At 42.4% G+C, this 15868-nt stretch overlaps 1 protein-coding gene across 1 annotated transcript in view; it reads right to left on the reverse strand.

Annotated features, from left to right (window-relative positions):
• Window positions 1-1370: 1370 nt before the first annotated feature.
• The window catches only part of Syde2 (synapse defective Rho GTPase homolog 2), a 46397-nt gene continuing 31899 nt past the window's right edge, over window positions 1371-15868 (reverse strand). The window contains exons 5-7 of the mRNA XM_045138682.1: window positions 13893-14074; window positions 10727-10958; window positions 1371-1967 (exon numbers count right to left, since the gene is read on the reverse strand). Coding sequence (XP_044994617.1) covers window positions 1486-1967; window positions 10727-10958; window positions 13893-14074 — 896 coding nt within the window. The 3' untranslated portion in view covers window positions 1371-1485. The remainder of the gene's footprint in view (window positions 1968-10726; window positions 10959-13892; window positions 14075-15868) is intronic.

Here is a 15868-nt window from a genome sequence, read left to right on the forward strand (position 1 = left end):
CTGAAAGAGATATTTTAAGCTAATAATTTTGGCCTCATGACATACTACAGTTTTTTTTTTTTTTTTTTTTTTTTTGGGTTTTCGAGGTAGGGTCTCACTCTGGTCCAGGCTGACCTGGAATTAACTCTGTCATCTCAGGGTGGCCTTGAACTCATGGCGATCCTCCTACCTCTGCCTCCCGAGTGCTGGGATTAAAGGCGTGCGCCACCACGCCCGGCTTCATACTACAGTTTTAAAAAATAGATGGGATTCTACAGTCAACCCCTCCCCTCATTCTAAAACCTATACACATATGAACTTATATACATATTTTCAGGATCATAAAAATATTTAATTTTTATAAGTTTAAATAATTACTGAATGTTAATAAAGAATACATTAATATTTGTATAACTTTATTTTTATCCATAAAAATGGTTTCTTGTAGCAGCATTTGTATTGCAGATGAAACGTGTCCCAACGACATAGCAGTACACAGGGTCCTGCTGCACATCAGCCTACCGAGCTGCAATGTTCCTTGGCAGCATAGGTCCCAGGCACAGAAGAGCAGGTCCCACGATGCACCACAACCGTGCACTAATAACTTACTGACCTTTATAAGTGCATTTGAAAATATCCTCCATATATTTGGCATGGTTTATTAAAATATCCCAAACGTCCAAGTTACCTTTACCTCTAGAAAGTTTCTAATGAGAGAAAACATTGTAGTAATGAAGTGTTTTCTGATTGAACCATGTAGATGTACTGGAAACTAACCGAATTCCAACGGTAGAAAGAGAGAGGGAGGGATGGAGCGAGGGGGAGAGGGAGAGAGGGAGGGAGGGAGGGAGGGAGGGAGGGAGGGAGGGAGGGAGGGAGGGAGGGAGGGAAGGAAGGAAGGAAGGAAGGAAGGAAGGAAGGAAGGAAGGAAGGAAGGAAGGAAGGAAGGAAGGAAGGAAGGAAGGAGGGGACAGAAGGAGAGAGGAAAGGAAGACACAGAAAAGAAAAAGAGCCGGGTGTGGTGGCTCATGCCTTTGATCCTGGTACTCAGGAAGCCAAGGTAGGAGGATCACTGAGAGTTCAAAGCCACCCTGAGACCACCTGAGACTGGTGAATGCCAGGTCAACTGGGTCTAGAGTGAGATCTTACCTCAAAAAAAAAAAAAAAAAAGAAAAGGGCTGGGTATGGTGGCACATGCTTTTAATCCCAGCACTCAGGAGGTAGGAGGATCGATCGCCAAGAGTTCAAGGCCACCCAGAGACTACATAGTGAATTCCAGGTCAGCCTGGGCTAGCATGAGACCCTGCCTCAGAAAACAAACAAAAAAAAAAAAAAAGAAAGAAAGAAAAGAAAAGAAAAGAAAAGAAAAGAAAAGAAAAGAAAAGAAAAGAAAAGAAAAGAAAAGAAAAGAAAAGAAAGCAGCCCTACTGAGAAATGTAAGAAAAGAAAAGTGAGGAGAACTGACTCGAAATTTAGGATATTACTAATCAACAAAACCTGTCAGTCTCACACACTCATATTCAGCTTGTTTTTGTTGAGCTCACGTTCCAGGTTGCCAATCAGAGTGTCAATACTTTCCTGCAGGTCTCTGAGGTTAGCTTTCCGATCCACTGTGGACTCGACTGTCTGCATTGTCAAGTATGTCTGAAGGGTGCACTCTCTGGACCCGGGGATTTGCTCTCTGATCATTATTTCTGGTCCATCCAGTTTGCTATAATCCTCTCTATCATCTAAAGGCACATCATCATAATCCACATCCTTGACATTTCCTTTTGAAACATAGTCTTCTCCACAGCTGCTCCAGTCTCCCGCATAGCGATTGCTAAGCGCGCTGTCCAGTCTGGTGGGCCTGGGCCTCAGGACGCCCGAGGAACTGGGACTGCTCAGATTCCACACGTAAGGCCGGTCTCTCTTCCGCCTCAGACAACTGAGAGAAGATGACTGCTCCGGGTTCAGATTATTTGATTTTTTGACAGTTAAACGTTGCACTAGAAATGAGCAATAACTTTACTTTAGGTAACAGAAATAAAAATGACCTTAAAAAAATAGAGTTAAAAAATAAAGCCATTTAATCATTAACTACAAACATGCATTTAAACAAAGACATGCACACTATCAAAAGAAAGCATTCCACAACAATGTTTTCTACCACTAGACTCAATTAAGATTAGGCACAGAAGCTAACAGAATGTTCAGTGGCACTAATTCATGCTATATAACATTCCCAAATAAATAACATTTCCAATGTTGGTTAACTTTCTGTGCAAGTTAATTATTAACTAGATATAATTCAACAAGTAGCTAAGCCAGTAGCTTCTCCTAAATTAAAGGCCACAGCAAAGAGCAGGCAAGGCATGTGGGTGTACAAACAAATGAAACAAAAAGTTCCTTTGTCTGTAAACATCTCAGTGCGGCAAAGGCGTCGGCAGGGGCCACTCTGAGGCCCGACTCAGCTTCTGGGCATCGCAGCACTGTGAGCATTTTCTACGCAGCCCAAAGTCCACCTTCAGAAAATGCATGAATACTAGACTTGGGCATTTGTTACCTGAGTTTGATTAAACAGCATTAGCTAATAAGAGTCTTCATTTAGTGCCTGGAAACAGTACAGATATTTTATTTTTCAATTCTGGTTAGAAATTCCAAATAACATTCCCAAATAACTTTCTTTGCATTGAGGTAAACCCCACTGTATATCCTGACAGCATGCTGGCCACACGAGAGAAAGAGAGTGCCACAGACACTTACAACTTCAAACGATCCAAGGCTTTACTCCTTACCCTAAGCGAAGTATTGGTGCACTGCTCTTCTGCATATAAAACAGACTTAAGTTAAAATGCTGAGGCTAGGTGTGGTGGCGCACGCCTTTAATCCCAGCACTCGGGAGGCAGAGGTAGGAGGATTGCCGTGAGCTTGAGGCCACCCTGAGACTCCATAGTGAATTCCAGGCCAGCCTGGGCTAGAGTGAAACCCTACCTCAAAAAACCAAAAAATAAAATTAAAAAGCTGAGACAGGAACTAGGGATGTTGTTCCCTCGAGAGTACTTGCCCAGCATGCATGCAGCCCTGACTTCCACCCCAGCACCACGTCAACCAGGGAGGGTGGCACGTGCCTCTAATCCCAGGAGATGAAGGTAGAGGCGAGAGGATCCGCAGTTCAAGAAGCTCACCTTCATCTGCACAGCACCCGAGGCCGGTACAGGCTACATGAGATCTTGTCCCCAGAAAATGTGCACGTGCGTGTTTGTATAAAGCAGTGGGCTGCTGTGCCTTAGCCATGAAAGATTATTCACAACACCTTTCTCTTTCTGACTGCTTGTTCAGCTAGCAAAAGTCCGTGTTTTATAAATCCCTTACTAAGTTAAAGAGAATGTCAACCAGGGGTAACACACCGGCTTACACACAACGTAGAGCGAATGTGTCTGCTGTTCTGTTGCACATGACTGAACAAGGAGACCACCTCTCTCACCCTCCACCCATCCTTTGACTCTGGGTCAAAGTGTGCTTCTGTTTTCTGACATTATTGTAAAAACCAGATTTCTTTGGTGCCAGTTTCTTAAGACTGTTTAGCCAAACACTATTCAAGTTCTACTTTTGTGTCATTACTCGGAAGGACGTCTAAGATGCCAATTAAATTGACATTTTACTTATTTTAAGCTGAAATTTCAAGTTCTGAAAAGTCCATCACTGCCTTTTAAAAAATAAATTCTTTTTTTTGTTTATTTTTATTTATTTGAGAGTGACAGACAGGGAAAGAGGCAGAGAGAGAGAGAGAGAGACAGAGAGAATGGGCACTGCAAACGAACTCCAGATGCGTGTGCCCCTTTGTGCATCTGGCTAACGTGGGTCCTGGGGAATTGAGCCTTGAACCGGGGTCCTTAGGCATCACAGACAAGCACTTAACCACTAAGCCATCTCTCCAGCACTGTCATTGCCTTTTTAAACCGGTGAAATTAGAATGTTTTCCTACTAAATTTATAAAGAAATGGCTTATTTTAACCCCAAAAGAAAAAGTTCTGGTTTTCTTTACACACTACCCACTTTCAACAGAATCAAACAACATTACATCTAATAAGGTTGCTGAAAAATTTCAAACTGTAGTAATACTAAGAAATTTATTTTCCCTTATGTTTTTGACCTTTTTTTTTTTTTTTTTTTTTGGTTTTTCGAGGTAGGGTCTCACTCTAGCCCAGGCTGACCTGGAATTAACTCTGTAGTCTTAGGGTGGCCTCGAACTCACAGCAATCCTCCTACCTCTGCCTCCCGAGTGCTGGGATTAAAGGCATGCGCCACCACGCCCGGCTAGATTTATTTTTTTAATATTTTATTTATTTATTTATTTGAGAGAGGGAGAAAGAGGTAGGGGGAGAGAGAGAGAAAATGGGCATACCAGGGCATCCATCCACTGCAAACAAACTCCAGACATGTGCACTACTTGTGCATCTGGCTTATGTGTGCCTTGGGGAATCAAACCTGGGTCCTTTGGCTTTGCAGGCAAGAGACCTTAATCACTAAGCCATCTCTCCAGCCCTAAGATATATATATATTTTTTTGCTATGCTAACTTTTGTAGGACAATTGCTTTATTTGACAGAAATATATTGATTGTCTACTAAGGATAAGTATTCTGCTAGATCTAAGAATATACAAGTGGGCAAAAATATAACCAATGACCTTATAAAAGCTACAATCAAGTGAGGAGAAATAAAAGAATAAAAAGGACTAGTACAGGGCTGGAGAGATGGCTTAGCGGTTAAGCGCTTGCCTGTGAAGCCTAAGGACCCCGGTTCAAGGCTCGGCTCCCCAGGTCCCACATTAGCCAGATGCACAAGGGGGCGCACGCGTCTGGAGTTCGTTTGCAGAGGCTGGAAGCCCTGGCGCGCCCATTCTCTCTCTCTCCCTCTATCTGTCTTTCTCTCTGTGTCTGTCGCTCTCAAATAAATAAATAAAAAATTAAAAAAAAAAAAAAAAGGACTAGTACAGAAGTGATACTATCCCTGTCCTCAAAGAAAAAAAAACAAAACCTGGCTGAAATCTATTTATCATGGAGTGTAGGAATAGTAAAAATCTAGGAGTTGTCCTTTCACCAAGTCCATTTTCCTGTCTGGAAAGTGAGCGGGGGGGGGGGGGGGGGGAGTCTCTTAATAATTTCAGTATTCTTTTTAAAAAAAATCTTACATTTATTTATTCAACAGGAAGAGGCAGGTAGAAAGAATGGATGCACCTGGGCCCCCAGACAGTGCAAACTAACTCCAGTCGCATGTGCCACCTTGTGCATCTGGTTTTACATGGTACTGGGGAATCAAAACTGGGTTCTTAGGTTTGCAGGCAAGTGTCTTAACCACTAAGCCATTTCTCCAGCCCATTCAGTACACTTTTAAACAGAAACCTTAGGTATATTTTTGCTTTTTAATCTCTTTTTAAATAAAATTACAATGCATTAAAAATATATGAAAAGAAGACTGTTCTGGGGACAAGGGACATATATTTTCACTGTTGCCAGAACCCCGGCTCATCTGGCCCCAAAGCTATTGGCAGACCTCTGGGCCTGGTGGAAGACGATGGGAACAGCTACTGGTGGACGGTTTTCACCTTGCATGGCTGATGCCATAGGCTTCTTTGAAGACAAGCCTTGTTGTTGTTATTGTCTTAATTTATTACATTGTTATTTATTTATTTTCAAAGGGATGGGGAAGAGAGAAATATGGATGTGCCAGGCCTCTAGCCACTGCAAACAAACTTCAGACACAAGTGCCCCTTCGTGCATCTGCCTTTACGAAGGTACTGGGAAATTGAACTCTGGTAGTTAGGCTTTGCAGGCAAGCACTTTAACTCTCCAGCCCCCTATCTTTTTAAACTATTTTTTATTGACGGCTTCCATAATTACAGACAATAAACCATGGAAATTCCCTTCCCACCCCTACAAATCCACCCTCCATCATTCGTGCCCCTCTTTTCAATTAGTCTGTCTTTATTTTGATGCCATTATCTTTTCCTCCTACTAGAAAGGTCTTGTGAAGGTAGTGCCAGAAACTGTGAGGTCACAGATATCCAGGCCACTGTGTGTGAAGACAAGGGTTGTCAAACAGAAATCTTTCAAAGTAAGTTATCTTCTTACCCAAATGAAATTTTAAAAAGTAACAGAACACAGGATGCTCTGGAAGTAACTGTTTTGTGCCTACAGAAGCCTCCCACAAAAGGACTGGGAGGAGCTCTGGCCACCTCACACATTCTGTGGGCCACTGTCAGCACCTGAACCCTATTTACTTGATTTTAATAGCAGGTAGTTTAGAGGGCAGAGCTAGTTTCCCTCAATTTCTGACTTTCTCTGTCCTTTGTCTGGGTGCTTAAAGAAAATAACCAGTTATGGAAAAAGAAGTTATTAAAGTCAGCAGTAAAGATCTTTAGAATAAGATGCTGAACATGAGGCAGCTGCTTAAATAGCTGTGATTAAAATGCTAAGAGTATGAGAAGCTGAGGAGACAGCGATGGCTCAGTTAGCACAATGGTTGGTCTGTAAGTATAAACTGTTCAATTTCCAGAACTCACACAGAAAAAAGCTAGATGTAGTGGCACACACACTTGCACACATGTGATCTCAGAGCTGGACAAGCATGACGAGGCAGATCCCTGAGGCTCGCTAGCTGGCCAGTCTAGTCTAGTTGGTGAGCTCCAGGCCAGTGAGAGACCCTGGCTCAGGAAAGGTAGCTGGCACCCAAGGAACAACAGCCGAGGTTATCCTCCGGGTTCCACTCGCAGCCACATGCACACATACAAAGTATAGTCAAGATGAAATCTGATTATATATAATGTGTATAACACATGAAAGTTGAGAGGGAGAGGAAGAGGTCTAAAAGGAGGGATGGGGGATAAAAGAAACTCATGGGAGGCTAGAAAGATGGCTTAGTGGTTAAGGCACTTTCCTGCAAAGCCAAAGGACCCAGGTTCAATTCCCTAGGATCCACATCTGGAGTTTGTTTGCAGTGGCTGAAGGCCCTGGTTTGCCCATTCTCTTTCTATCTGCCAATCTCTCTCTCTCTCTCTAATAAATAAAATAAATAATTTTTAAAAAGAAAACAATGGAATATATGTCACAAAAGCCATAGGGAAATATTCTGGCAAGAAAGGGGACCAGAAAGGGGGGCGGGCATAGGAAGAAAATGAAAAGGGGCTAAGTAAGAACAAAAGCTAATATATATGTCCAAAAATGTCACCATGACATCCATCTCTCTATACACTAACCAAAATAATAAAAAGGAAAACAGAGCCTATCCATGACGACATCCTCTTACACCAAAGAATGAGATCCTGCTGCTGGGCTGGAGAGAGGGCTCAGCAGTTAAAAGCACTTGCTTGCAAGGCCTGACAGCCGAGGTCTGCTTCCCCAGTATCCACATAGAGCCAGATGCACAAAGTGGCTCATGTGTTTGGAGTCCATTTGCAGAGGCAAGAGGCCCTGACACTTTCTTTCTCTCTCTCAAGTAAATAAATAAATAGTTAAAGAAATCCTCCTGTCTGCCACATGGATGAAACTGGAGGCACAGAAGGATGAATACCAGCCCCGCCACAGGAGCCCAGAAGGGACAGCGTTGGACTGGGGGATGAATACAGCATGAGCTCAAGTATTTGAAGACTCTAAAACAGCCAAATATTGAAGGAAAACAGCGTGGGAGTTGCAATAGTAGGGAGCTATGGAGAAGCACGACTGTGTCAGATGTCACTACGGTATACAAAGACAGGGCAGGTCTCGGTTGTTGCTACCCACTTCCCCAGCAGAAAATGGTAACTCAAGGGCTGAATGTTACTATCCCAATGACTGATTATCTCACAAGGCATGCTTCTATCAAAACATCAACATGAGGGCTGGGCATGGTGGCGCAAGCCTTTAATCCCAGCACGAGGGAGGCAAAGGTAGGAGGATCGCAGTGAACCGTGAGTTCGAGGCCACCCTGAGACAATATAGTAAATTCCAGGTCAGCCTGGGCTAGACTGAAACCCTACCTTGAAAAACCAAACCACAAAAACAAAACAAAACAAAAAAACCTAGTTTTTATTTACCAATTATACTTTAATAAAGCTGATGGGGGGGTCAGATAAAGGAACTGCCATGTCTAGCCTTTGGCTTTGACTAAAAAAAATAAACTACTGAGTTCAACTCAACAAGTATTTAATATCCAGAGGCAATAGATATGTGAAAATGAGCCTGCTATCAGGGTGAGTACAGGACGGTTATAGGAGCGGCTCTGATATGCAGTAATGTGCAATAAATATATGTCTGATAAATGAAAAATATAAAATCTGAATCTTCTATGATTGTTTTTTGTTTCTTTTGAGACAGAGTCTCATGTAGCCCAGGATAGCATCAAACTTATGCTGTAGCCAAGACCAGCCTTGCCTTGATCCTCCTGCCTATGGCTGGGATGACAGGAATACACCATCACACTGGCTTGAACCTGTTTTTTCTTTTTTTTTTTTTTTTAAATTTTTTTATTTATTTATTTGAGAGCGACAGACACAGAGAGAAAGACAGATAGAGGGAGAGAGAGAGAATGGGCGCGCCAGGGCTTCCAGCCTCTGCAAACGAACTCCAGATGTGTGCGCCCCCTTGTGCATCTGGCTAACGTGGGACCTGGGGAAGCGAGCCTCGAACCGGGGTCCTTAGGCTTCACAGGCAAGCGCTTAACTGCTAAGCCATCTCTCCAGCCCTTGAACCTGTTTTTTCTATAACAGAATATAATTTAAATTTCTGCCTCCTCACCCCAGAGTAGGTGCCTACCACAAGTACGTTCTGATGTACAGCTAATGACAAAACTCAGGAAGTAATAGTTTCTCCATGCAGACAAGTTTTCACTTGTGATTATGATACAAAGGTTGCTCTTCTAATTAGTGATATATACTACAATACTTACAAATTGCTGATTACCATTTGTAGGAAAAGTGAGAAAACACACAGTTAAAATTTTAGCCAGAGGGCTGGAGGGATGGCTTAGTGGTTAAGGCACTTGTCTGTGACACCTAAGGACGCAGGTTTGGTTCCCCAGAACCCAAGTAAGCCAGATATACATGGTGGTGTTTGTGTCTGTGGCTGAAGCCCTAGTGTGTCCATTCTCTCACTCATAAATAATATTTAAAAACTTAACCTGAGAGGCTGGGCATGGTGGCAATGCACCTTTAATCCAAACACTCAGGAGGCAGAGGTAGGAGGATCACTGTGAGTTCAAAGCCAGCCTGGGACTACAGATTGAGTTCCAGGTCATCCTGGGCTACATACAGTAACACCTTACCTCAAAAAAAAAAAAAAACCCTAAATAAATAAATAAATAAATTATTTTTTAAAAAATTAATGTTAGAGATTCTTTATGTTTGGCCCCAAGAGCAGAAATCAACCCAGTTACCCAGAAAATGTTGATTCAGGACTTTTTAAGTAATTAGTAAAAATGAGTAAACATAAAATACAAGTCAGAAATAATTTTAAACCTGTGTAAAATTGTAACTTTGCCAGTGTGAGTAAATTTTTTTTTTCTTAATTTTTAACTCCTTTTAAAACTCAGACTTATTTTTAGAAGACTAGATCAGCTCTTCCTTTGCACTTTGGTGTCTCCCTGTCATACAAAATAAGAGGACCAGAGAACACTTCCCGAGGGCTCCCTTTGTGCTAACAACTGCTCATGGCCTCAGCTGAGCAATCTTCGTGACACTTTGGCTTAGAGAAGCTGCCGCGTTTGCATGAGTTCACCCTATTGGCAAGTGCCACAGTACAGATGTGGATCTACCCTGACTGGGGCAACAGCATTTTTACCACTAAGCATCTTAAGTTCTTTCACGCTGAGGCTAACACACTGCACAGACAGAGAAGCAGGGAGTTCTAAAGATCCGTTATGGAACACACAATTAAAATACATATTCTCAGGCTGTGAAGCCTAAGGACCCCGGTTTGAGGCCCAATTCCCCAGGACCCACGTAAGCCAGATGCACAAGGGGGCACATGTATCTGCAGTTCATTTGCAATGGCTGCAGTTCCTGGCACGCCCATTCTCTCTCTCTTTCTCTCTCTGCCTCTTTCTCTCTCTGTCACTCTCAAATAAGTAAAAATAAACAAAAAAAATTAAAAATCAATAAATGAAATATATATTCTCGTTAGAACTGAAGCTGTCTAAGCTACATGAGGAAAATAACTGCCAGCCTTTTGTTACTGACTGGAATAGCTGGATAGATAAGAAAAACCAAAATGTCAGACTGCCAATTCAAACTGGGTTAATTTGAAGAAATGACCATTAACATTGTAAATCTGTCAAGGAATGGACTTAGGGAGGAAAATGAATCCTGCTTCATAAAACATGAACAAGTAATGAGAAGACTTAATATTCAACTGACTATTATGTGCCAAGAGCTGTACTGATACTTATGTCCATAATTTTGGGTTTATTTCTCATATGCATCTATAAACTTATGAAAGAAATATAACAAAAGGCAATGCCACCTCCAATGTTGAGGAGCATGCCAAAGTCAGAATGCTAACTGGAACTTAGAGATGACCAAATCCAAAATGTACAATAACCTATTTGCCTATGATGTCCTCAGTAAAGGAATAAAATATACATTGAAAACTCTAAGGCAACTGTCAATTGTTCAATATTAAAAAAAGGAAAACCTAGAAAAAGTGTTCTTCGATCCCATATGGGCATTAAATGATTAGCTTATTCATACACCCTATCACTGCAAAAGAAAAATATTTCCAGAGGATCATTTACCTGGCCAGAGTTGAAGTAAGTAATGAAGAACTTCAATGTGTTTTTTAAAATCCAAGGCACTTGCAAGCTCTTCCGAATCCGTGAAGACTCTGTTGTTGTGGGCGGCGGTCTCTTGCCGCTGACTTAGCAACACTGGTCCGAAGCACACAGCCAAATTCTGACAGGTCATCTTATTCACTTCATGGTAGGAAGCCACCAACTTCAAGTGATCCAACAGCATCTTTAGAGTTGCCTTAAATGAAAGGATATTCTACTGAATATGCTCATCCAGGGATCAGTATGAAGGTACAATTTATGACACACACACACAAAAACCTTATAAGAGGGTTATTTCAAAGGTTAGGTAGTAATCTGAATGTTCAGAACCTGGAAAATATTTTCTTATAGAAACTACACAGAAACCAAATTATGTCTAAGCATTATTTAGTCCCTTAAGTAGTTATCTGTCCTTTTAAAAACACTTGTGATTTTCAAATTTTAATTGGAGCCCTTAGGAAAATGCATCTATCATCAGCTGTCTCAGACATGTCAGCAGAGCTGTGTGGGATGAAGAGTTCAGTTCTGAGCACAGATCACTGCCAAATCGTCCCAGACTAGGAAGCCTTATCATGTCAGAACATGGCCAGATCTACTGTGAACAGCATATTCTATAAACGTAAACACTTCTTTTTTTCTTCCCAACATGCTTCTTAACTAGTAAGTATTTTAAGCAGACAAAACTAAGGAAAGGGGGAAAATAGTACAGTTTGAATTTTAGAATTTTTTCCTGAAAAAAAAAAAAAACAACCTGTTTTAGATTAATAAGGCAAGTTGGCTTAAAAAGAGGAACGGCAAAGTCGGGCATGGTGGCACATGCCTTTAATCCCAGCACTCAGAAGGCAGAGGTAGGAGGATCGCTGTGAGTTTGAGGCCAGCCTGGGACTACATAGTGAATTCCAGGTCAGCCTGGGCCAGAGTGAGACCCTACCTCGAAAAACCAAAAAAAGAGAAATGGCTACTGGGTTTTAAAACATTTGAAAGAATGGTGCTTTGTGAAGTAGTGGCATATGATCACCATTTTTAAAAGTGAGCTGCAATTTCTTCTTTACAAATGTTATTGAAGAAATGAGAATTGAGACTGTAATTTCAAAATCTTATTGAAAAAGAAAAGTGGTGTTTCTAGAGCTGAAAGGGAGTGCTGCCTGGCGGTGGGAGGTCACAGAGGTCTTGGCAGCACCAGGCCAGAGAGGCGAGGTAGGAGCAGACTGGCGCTGGCTGGGGCGTGAAGAAGAAATGGTGGGGAACGACAATGTAAACGCTCGCCCAGTGCTGGGGGGTAAAAAGAAGGAACGAAGAGAATGCACGCTGGAGAAGATTATAAGAGATGTTCTGAAATCAAAATAAGTGAAGTAGTTGGGTGTGGTGGCTCATGTCCGTCATCCCAGCACTGAGGCAGCTAGGGTGGAAAAACTGCCACAACTCAAGACCAGCTTGGTCTACATAGCAAGTTCCAGGACAGCCAGGGCAACATGGCAAGACCCTGTCCTCGAGACAGTAAAGCATAGACCACAGTGTGCGCTTCTGCTCACTCCCAACAGGTGCCCCACACAAAGCACTCTGTGGCTGCGCTGCAATCGTGCAGCACCTGCACACAGCAGTTACACAGACTTAAACATGGTAGCTAACGCTCAACAGCAAAGGAAGAAACTATCTCCAGTAAGACAGGGTATTGCTTGTCTTACTAAGTAAGATGGGCCAAACATTTCAACTGTGTTTTAAAAAATATTTTATTTTTATTTATTTACTTAAGGGGGAAGAATGAGCATGCCAAGGCCCCTTGCCACTTTAAACAAACTCTAGACACATACGCCACCATGTGCATCTCGCTTACATGGGTTCTGGGAGTTGAACCTAGGTCCTTAAGCTTTGTAGGCACTAAGCCATCTCTCCAGCCCTCAACTGTGTTTCGAAATGTGAAATTTGGTATGAATACATCTATTAAGAGCCTTTAAATGTTCACAGCACTGAAATCCTTTTACATATAAGTTACTACAGCCAGGCTGGTGGCTTATGCCTGTAATTCCAACACTTTTCAGGCTGAGTCAGGAGAAATGCCATGAGTTTTAGACTAACCTGGGCTACATAGTTTTAGAACAGCCTGAGCTATAGAGTACAAATCTTACTTAAAAAAAATTATTAGCCTGAGCTATAGAGTACAAATCTTACTTTAAAAAAATTACTACAGCTAAAAAGGAATTTCCATGTACAAATATATACAAATGGTTTCAAAATCAAAACATTATATCAAAGGAAAGAGTGATAAATTAGGTAAAATGTACTCCAAATATGCAGTGCTTCCAAAAGAATGTTAACAGCATGAGTCAATTCATGTGACAGACTGCAACACTCATAAAAAACTTTGATCGTAAGCTTTAAATTCCTGACACTTATTTCGTCCCCTAAAAGTGGCACTCATGTTTTAAAAAAGACAAAGTGGCACTTGTAGTTTCCCTGGGGAGGAAGCATTCTCATCTTTAATGCTAGTACTCTAGCTATCCTCTTCCCCCACCCAGAGGAGGCACCCAGGACATTCGGGGCCACTCATCCTTGCCCTCTCTGCCTCCAGATGACAAGAAATGTTGGCAAAGTTGGCCTCCTGAGTCAAGCTCAGCCAGCCTTTCTCAAAGCAGCAGTGAGTTAGGCCAGGGCTGCTTCTGCCGACCAGGCAGCTGTCTCTCCTGCAGGCCTACCTGATGAAGGTGGTGCCAACATTAGATGTGGGGGAGGGATGAGCAGGAAGAGGCAAGAAAAGGAGGGGTCCACAACTGAGCCACACATACAACAGTTGTTGTGTTTTTAGAATACTAAAAGGAAACACACTAAGTATTAATTATAGCTGCCTTTGGATATTGATAGTTATAATTTTACATTCTTCTCTGTTTCTTCTCAATTTTTCTAAAACATTATTTTCGTAAGATAATAGTATACTTTAAAAACTTATAAGGCACATTCATGCCTAGGCTAAATAAACATAAGCTGATTTTGAGATATACTATTTAAAGAAGTGGTGAAGGCAGAGCTTAAACCCCAGCGTCACTAATGTCGGATCTAAAATACTGTAACTATGCAACTAATCACCAGTATCATTTGCTGGCTTTCAGGAACAATGGATACCAATTATGCTTACCTTCTCAACATCTGGCAGACAATTTAGCAGATCAACAGTGTACTGGGAGTCACTGGGCTCATTCTCACAACCACTGGACGACATTTTCAAAGGACTTTTTGCCATTGTATCTAATACGGCCTCATACAGCTGCTTTGTTATCAGAGGAGAAGGAAGCTCTCTCAAATAATCTTTAAGGACACCTTGAAACAAACCACATGGCTGGTGATTGGTCTTCAGAGTGAAATCAAGAACTACAGTGAGCTTTTGTTTAATGTTAAGTACTATTATAGTCAACTTTTAATATTCTGAAAACAATAAAACCAAAAACATAAAGCATATTATCACAAAACAATAGCATTTTGTGTTCTTTCAGTATCTAGCTTTGTTTTGAAAGTATGCCACAATGCACACATATAAATTCCAATGACCACACACAGTAGAGTTGTGATATAAGTTATTCTTTTTTAAATTTTTTTTATTTTTATTTTTTGAGAGCAAGATAGAGAGGGAGGACATGAGTGTGCCAAGGCTTTCAGCCACTGCAAACAAGCTCCAGATGTGTGCACCCCTTTGTGGCACATGTGTGACACACTTGTGTCACTGTGCGTCTGCCTACATGGGCCCTGGAGATTCGAACATGGGTTCTTAGGCTTCACAGGTAAGCGCCTTAACTGCTAAGCCATCTCTCCAGCTCATAAGTTATTCTTGATACACTGACTCTGTTGTACAACAGAAATCAAGAAAGTAAGAGAGACTGATTAATGTAAGATAAATTATCTCAACTTTGAATTTCTATACTTTTAATTAATAGTACCAATGGTCCAAAGCCCATGCCAATAAATGAGGCATGTCAGTGCATTTCCTTTCTAATACTAGGCACATGCCTTAGACTGGATGGTTGGATAATCTCTAGTGCCACCCTGTCAGACAAGAAAAAGACCTCCCTGAAACCAAATGGATGAAAGCAAAGGAAGGCGAGAAAGCGCCAGCCTTGTCACTGCAGGAGGAAAGTCACTGCTGAGGGCAGAGGGAAGCAGGGCGCCGCAGGGGCGAGCACTCAGAGCAGAGCAGAGCAGACGGCGCACTGAGGAAACGTGTTCGTTCACAAGGGAGAACAGGCGAGAGCTTACGCTCCCTAACCCTAAATACGTATCACGACAGATTCAACAGCTGCTCTCCACATGAAAACTCGGCCTGTTCTCATTTGACAGTCTTGAATAGTAACAAGTTCATCACTTTTTATGTGGCATTCTAGTATTTTATGCAAACGTAAGCATGTCCTCCTTTATTCCATGCTTTTTCATTTCACATCCTTGAATCATCTCCGACACAGACTGTGGCCTCAGTCACTGTGACGGCCACATCACCATCTTCCAGAGACTGGGGTGCTCAGTCCCACGAAGGTGAGCCCCGGGATTGTCCCTTTTATTCTCCCAAAACATGCCACATGTATAACCCTGCACACCACTCCTTTGTATGAAGACCACTGTGTCTGCAGCCCACGTTTCTAAAGCAAGGCTGCCAAGTCAAAAGGGCCTCTGTGATTCCGAGGGTCAGGAAATGACAGCGTTTCTCTGCTCTGCTGGCTGGAGCACCAGGTGGATACGGGCTGTCACTTGAAAGAGGGAGAGCAAGGGCACTGCAATTCAGTGGCTCACTTTGACTGTCGGCGTGTTTGTATAGTATGTGGACTGTGTGTGCATGTGTACATGCACACGTGCAGCCTGGTGCACATGCTACATATGCAGAGGCCAGAAGAGGATGGCACGTGTCTTCCTTGATGGCCCTTATCCTTTGGGCGGGCTCTCGTGGACCTGGAGCTCACTGCTCCTCAGGCTGACTGGCTGACGAGTAAGACCAGCAATCCTGTTGCTCCTCTCAGCAGGGGCGCAGCTTTGCACACTGGCCTAGCAAGCACTGCTGCTCACCAGCTGAGCTGTCTCCCCAGCCGCGGTACCTACGTACCTACGGCTTCACAGGTGGGAAGAAGCTTC

This window comes from Jaculus jaculus, chromosome 19 (assembly GCF_020740685.1).
Source record: "Jaculus jaculus isolate mJacJac1 chromosome 19, mJacJac1.mat.Y.cur, whole genome shotgun sequence".
NCBI classification, from domain to species: Eukaryota; Metazoa; Chordata; class Mammalia; order Rodentia; family Dipodidae; genus Jaculus; species Jaculus jaculus.